The sequence below is a fragment of the Semicossyphus pulcher genome, unplaced genomic scaffold, assembly GCF_022749685.1.
Source record: "Semicossyphus pulcher isolate SPU_LCO1_2020_fin unplaced genomic scaffold, fSemPul1.0.p SCAF_14, whole genome shotgun sequence".
Taxonomy (NCBI): domain Eukaryota; kingdom Metazoa; phylum Chordata; class Actinopteri; order Labriformes; family Labridae; genus Semicossyphus; species Semicossyphus pulcher.
In genome coordinates this window covers 27,975,725-27,982,653 of record NW_027211648.1, presented here as the reverse complement: position 1 = coordinate 27,982,653, position 6,929 = coordinate 27,975,725, and the positions used below count along the sequence as shown (strand labels likewise).

Genomic DNA, 6,929 nt, shown 5'->3' with positions numbered 1-6,929 from the left:
TCACAAGGCACATATGCCACAGAGGGCTCTTTTGAGGTGGAGGACTTCTCCCCTCCAGAGTCCCCTGGAGACCACTTTCGTGTGGTGGAGGACCGTGGTGGTCCCGAGCCCTATCAGCTCGAGCCGCTGGCTCCAGCCCCACTAAAGCCTGAAGCCCGAGCTTTCGGAGCCAAGGCAAGGCAAGTGCGCCGACCGTGCATAGTGTAAACTCTAGTGAATGATGCGTCTCGATCAGGGTATATTTGTAAAAGAGCGCGGTTTCACAGACTCTTCTCAAAGTCGGGGCCGGGGTGGGGGGTTGGTATCGCCCACCTCTGATTGACAGGCGATAACATTCTTTTTTTTAAATAAATGTCATGTTTTAATTTAACGGTCGTTAAACAGTCGTCAGACGTCTATGTCACCATCGGCTGGCAAGGTCCAGTACTGATTTAAAACAGTAGATAGCAGGTCGAGCCATTACCAACCCATGAAATGCCGATTTTTATAAATTTGGTAAGAACTGTCAGTATTAACACCAGCATTGATGTTTCATCACAGTACAGCAATATAATTTAGATTACAACTCAAAAAACATGTTTAAGTTTGGAGTGACTCTTTAATAATAGACAAAAATGCAAACGAAATATGCAAAACAAAGTTTTAACATTCTTCAAATTATATTATTTCATCATTCTTAATAAATATGGCTCTTACACGGTGTTCTGTAAGTATCTAATGTAGCCTATATTAGCTACTGTGCGTTTAAAGGTTATATTCCTTCCTGTATGTTAACAATAAATGTGTTTCTGTGTTTGTAAAAACAAATATGACTACCGATCTTAAATATTACATTCACGCCTTTGATTATTCATCAACAATTTTCAGGGGTGTAAAACAACTTAAAGTCATTTATTGCTTTTAATAGGTCATTGGGTGATGGAGGTGTGGTTATAACAATTGTGCATGGTTGGCTTGGGCCGTGGTGATGGGGCCCGATGAGATCTTTTCATGGGACCCAGAATTCCTGGCGCCGCCCCTAAATGAGATACAAGGTGAGCTGATACACCTCCACATTATCATTATACCAACATTATATCCACCACCATTTACATATGTGCTGCACAGAATATGAGACAAGCTGCTGCACGTCTTTTCTTTTTCTTCATCACTCCTTTTTTGATAAACCTTTTTTTCTTTAGATTATTAGAATACATTGTTGGTACATTTTAGTAACAGATACTGTAGGTACCGAAACATACAACATACCATTACATATAAAAAGTGTTCTTTAGTTTTACTAAAGTTACTCTATTAAATAGAATAAACTGTCCTGCTTTTCACCTCACAAGTACCTGGTTACAAACGTAACCTTCTTGCTGCGAGGCGACAGTGTTAGCCGCTGCACCATCGTGCAGCCCAAACATCATCACGAATCAGAAAATGTCCTGTTTTTAGAAACAATATTAAAAGATCAAACATGTTCTGTTTTTTAACTATTGATCCAAATTAAATAAATGTTCTTTGAAAGTCTTTATCTGTTGTATAATAATGAAAATATGACTTAATGAATTTATGAACTCTGAATTTTATGAAACATTTAAGCATCTGTTCTTTAAAATATCTGAAAACTTCATTTTTCTTGATAAAGTAAGTCTGAGTCAACAAAGTGGCCCTAAGACTTATTTCACCCTCTCAGCAGCTACCACACATACTTGTTTATAATTCACATTTCAGCTGTGTCATTGTGACCCAACAGTACACAACTTTATTGGAGCTTCAGCTCAGAGACCTTCATGAACAAAGACAATGATACAAGATGAGAAGAAAGACGTCGCCTCGATGCACACACTTAAAAAGCTTCTGAGAGGAAAGTTCTCACGCTGATATTAAAATAGATTCTGTGTTCAGTCTGACGTGTAATACTCAGAATTATTAAGGATTTTGATCACATTTTAGCTGAATACAGGCTACACCTTGAGCTCATTCTTCTTATCTTATTTTGCAGGTGATAAGAGGAGGTGTTTGATGTAACTGGAAAGAAAAGCTGGAGTTAAACCTTTAAAAAACAGCATTTTGAATAGTTTTCCTCCACGTCTACGTCCCCCTTGTTGCTCACAAACAGCTGAGGAATGACTTTAATAGAGACGGAGGAGAGGGGACATGAGAGCCGGTCTCACAGCAAACACTTCACGTCACCGATCACCTGATTTAGCCTTTTGGTTTCAACTGTTGCCCTGTTTGTTTGGTGGACTCACCACAGACAGCGACAGCCAAGTGTCTCAGTGGATAAGGAGGCGTGGTTGGGTTCATTTTAGAAATCTGTTTATCTGACCTGTTAGTTATCCGGCTTCAGGTGGCTGTCGGCCAAATGTTATGATGACGGTGCTTATTAGTTGTTCAGAGCTGAAGAGTGAAAGTTGAAAGTATCACACAATATTATAACATACAGTGTCTCAATAAGGCCTCATAAGGGCTCCCAACATCAGTGGTTTCAAACAGAGCAAAGTTTTTATGAACAAAAGCAGGAAGGATTATTCCCAGTAGCAGCCATGAGGAGAAAAAGAGGTGAATTACATCATAAATATTGGGTCATGATCTTAGTGGCCTGCAGGGGGAGTGAGGGTGCAGCTTTAGATGTTTCTTGTTTCTTGAAAGTCAGCTGATTCACAGAAGAACTTACTATTGGTTACTGTCTAAAGGGCTGGACTCTGAAAAACTCTTCGCCTGTTTCTCATAGTAATAAAGTGTGTGTGTGTGTTTCTTGCTGTTGAATAACTCATAGGGTGATCTGCTTTTGTCTCATCCGTTTCTACGTTAGATCTCCGGGGTGAGTAACCTCGAATCTTAGCAAAAGCCCTCACACTGTTTATCACAGTCGGTAAAAGATATTGTTAGAAGAATAGGAGAATAATGCAGTTGTCACATTTGTTTCATATGACCTCTTAGATTTATGACTTTACTTTTTGAGTTTATTACATTGTGATTAAGCAAAATATAATCGTTGGTGTGATATTATTATTAGACTGAGAAATTAGAGACTTCCCCTATTCAGCGCAGCCCAGTCTAAAAGCAGATACATCGAGCTGTCAGTCAGCTTGTGTTGAGTTTTTTGACAGGTTTGAAGTTTTTTGACAGACTCACACCAGAGCTCTTTGTTTTGTTTTATCTGTTTTTGTTTTTCCGTTCAGTTCTCGTTTTTCACTACAAATTGGTTGTAACGCATTTGGCTTGAATAAAGACCCTTTAAACTTTAAAGTCAAGTTTGTGTTTCTCGGTTTCTGTTAGTGCTGTGTACTTCAGAGAGTTTTTCTTCAAAGATCTTCGTGGCGCCCCCGAAGGTAAGCTCCAGCACATTCACACTACGGCTACACCACTGATGATCATGCCACACACACACACACACACACACACACACACACACACACACACACACACACACACAGGGTAGAGAACCTGTCAGGGCCCCTCCCCAGGCTGAGGCCTGGTTAGAAGTTTTTAATTGTTAGGCTCTGTGAGGCCAGGGACCATTATAGGTTCTTCAGACGGAGAAAGAGACAGCCGTAGGTTTCCGTGTTTCCCCTTAGCGACCTACGGAGGCCAGTGGTAGCATCACACAGGAGAGCCTAAATGTAATCTTTAAAATTAGATTGAAAGTACTTAATATTATTAACAAAGATAGGAATCTTGAGTCAACCATTCCTCGAGGGCTAAGGGCCCAGTAGCAAAGTCCCGACGATCCGCGACTGCCACAGGCGGTAGCTTAATGAACGTACTGTTGCTAGCAGGAAAGCGTCTGGATTTGACACCCAGAGGGCAGCCTGTTTTGTCTCCCGCTTCATATTATCTATATTTTAATGTGAATCGATGTCACCTTCCTCTATGAGTAGCTCTGCTTTTTGTAGAGCTCATGAATTGATGTAAGCCTGCACACGTTGGCATGGTGCTCTGATCTGGTGTTAAATGATTCAGCATCACAGTGTTTTACTTTAAAGGAAGTAAAAACACTGATGTTCTGTAAAGATGATTCGTCTGATTGAGAGCAGATTTCTGTTGATTCTTATCATCAGTTGCAGCATAGGGGCGTCTGTGTAGAAGATCACTCAACTGTTTTCATTTTCACTCAGCCCCACCTTGAATTGTCTGAAGTATTAAATCACTGATTTTATGCAGAGCATCTGCTAACAGCTTAACGTGTTGATGTTCGACCACTTTGTCATTTGCATTCTGTCACATTTTGTTTGTTCATGATGTTAAATTATCGTTGTGCAAACATTTCCTAACATTCACCAGAAGATAATAATGACTTTTTAACTTCTCTTTTACTGCAGCTTTAAAGAAGCACCATGGGTAATCTATTTAGTCGTAGAGAAATACAACAAGAAGTCAGAGAAGCTCTACAAAACGAAGATCAGGCCTTAGCTTTTGCAAAGATCCAGGAGCATTTGGAAAAGGAGAATAAGGTTCCTCTACATATTGCCGTCACAGGAGAGAGCGGCTCTGGTAAATCCACCTTAGTTAATGCTTTAAGAGGCATAGAGAACAGCGATGAGAGAGCTGCTCCTACTGGTTGTGTAGAAACCACCATTGAGGTTACACCGTACCCCCATCCAAACTTCCCCAATGTGACACTGTGGGATCTTCCTGGTATTGGAACCACCAAATTTCCAGCTGCCAAGTACCTGAAGCATGTTGGATTTGAAAAGTTTGACTTCTTCATCATCGTCTCAGCTGATCGCTTCAGAGAAAATGATGTGAAGCTGGCTCAGGAGTTTCAGAGGATGAAGAAGAAGTTTTACTTTGTTCGCTCAAAGATCGACAATAACATACGTGATGAGGAAAGAAGTCAGATGGAGTTCAGTGCAGAAAGGACTCTCACACAAATCAGGGACAACTGCCGTCAAGGTGAGTGACACATAAAGAACAGTGAAGATGAATGTGTCTGTTTTTACTTCTGTGCCTATTTTGTTTGTCTGCCTTCAATGTTTTCTTTAATCTGAAACATTGATTTCTCAAAATACAGAAGTCAGACAACTTTCTGTTTCAGAAACCTGCAGCCACAAAGCCCCAGACCCATGACCCTAGAAGGTCATCTTCTCCTTCTTGATGAACATTTCAGTGAGGATTAAATTAAAGCACATGGTGCCACAAGATATACAAATAATAATAAAATAACCTTTAAATGATGGTGCACATGATGAATAATTAAGCACCCTAAGCAGTGATTAAATACTAAAAGAAACTGCTCAGGTTCTGTTTTATTAACACAAAATGTATGTGTGAGGTTAAATATAGTGCAGGTTTAGTGTTTTGACTAACAGATTAATGACATGGTGACAATGTTTGCTCTCAGTAACCAAAGAGGTTTTGTTCAAAGGCAGTAAAAACATCACTGTGACGCTTTATTTTCTGTTAATTTGAAGACGCATGAAGGATGTTTTTATATTTTCTACGTTCCTATGGTTTCATTCAGCGACAAATTAATAAATGAAAATTTAAACAAAATAATGAAACACTTAACTTCTGCCCGATCTGCCTTAAAACATTATTTCTTAAGAATAACAACTCCATGCTGTCGTTCTGAAGGAAACCTTATGTGTGCACCTGGTGTACCAACGTGTTTGCAGGGATATCAGTACTCATTTACTTTTGTTTTAATGTTGGGGTTACATTTGCTCTTAAACTGTGAACTTTTTAACTGAGAGGTTCGGTGTGATTAACATTCACTTGTCATGTCATGTAGCTAAAGAAATATATGAGAGCCACTTCAAACTTCAGACCAGTAAAGTTAGTGTATTTATTTGTAGTAGTTCTCTGTTGAGATCGCACAACTAGGCAGAAAAAAACTGGCTCATCAGCATATTTTTTGTTCCTTCTGTGACTCAGGTCTTCAGGCAGCAGGTGTCCAGTCTCCTCAGGTGTTCCTGGTGTCCAGCTCTGAGCTCCACCTCTATGATTTCCCTCTGTTGGAGGAGACACTGGAGAGAGAACTTCCTGAACACAAGAGGAATGCTCTGCTGTTGGCCATGCCCAATATCAGCCTGGACATGATCAACAAGAAGAAAAAGGCTTTCCATTCCAAAATAAAATTTGTTGCTCTTCTATCTGCAGGTGTAGCAGGTGTACCAGTTCCTGGGCTCTCTATTGCTGTTGATGTAGTCTTGCTGGTTGGTCTTGTCACGAGATATGTGTTTGGGTTTGGTCTTGATATCCCGTCACTGAAGAGATTTGCCAATAAAACAGGTGTTCCTTATGAAGAACTGAAGGAAGTCATCATTTCACCTCTGGCAGCAGTAGAAGAAATAACTTCTAATCTTGTATTAAAGGTGCTTGGTCAATGTTCCAGGATAGTCGTATTAATGGCAGCAGAGGAAGCCTCCAGATTAATTCCAATACTTGGAATCCCAGTATCAATGGGCCTCTCTTTTGCCTCAACCTACAAATGTCTCAGCTCAATCCTTGACTTACTTGCTGAGGATGCACAGAGGGTGTTCAAAAGGGCCCTGGGTTTGAACCCTGCAGAGTGATATTGTAAAGGGAATGACCCTGGAATTCAACACACATTTAAAACTGCAGAGAACAAAAGAGCTTTGATATTTTTTTGTAAAGTAGTAAAGAAAAGTAGATGGCAACATATCTATGCTTTCTATATTTGCAGTTAATCATTTCATACAATGGCCTCTTTATATGCATGTTTGTTTGTTTTTACAAATGTAGATACTACTGGTTAACTTTGAGCTTAAAGCACCTAAAAACACGTCTTTATTCTGTTCTACTTTTCTTTTCATATAAACAGTTTATAATGCAAAGAGCTTATAGACATTTTCATGTCATTTCTTAGCGCTGTATAAGAAACTGCTCTGTAAACAAGCTGCACATATCAGTACTTTGTACAAATCAGGTAATATGATGGTTGATGTCAGAGTTTCATGTTGAATGGATGTCCCTGA

The 6,929-nt window shown here is 39.7% G+C and overlaps 1 protein-coding gene across 1 annotated transcript; it reads left to right on the top strand.

Annotated features, from left to right (window-relative positions):
• The first annotated feature begins 2,734 nt into the window (after nt 1–2,734).
• On the top strand, nt 2,735–6,670 carry LOC138591422 (interferon-inducible GTPase 5-like). Its single transcript, XM_069662014.1, has 4 exons — nt 2,735–2,809; nt 3,268–3,320; nt 4,311–4,884; nt 5,866–6,670. The coding sequence occupies exons 3-4, from the start codon at nt 4,326–4,328 to the stop codon at nt 6,504–6,506; spliced, it is 1,200 nt and encodes a 399-aa protein (XP_069518115.1). The 5' UTR covers nt 2,735–2,809; nt 3,268–3,320; nt 4,311–4,325; the 3' UTR covers nt 6,507–6,670.
• The last annotated feature ends 259 nt before the right edge of the window (nt 6,671–6,929 follow it).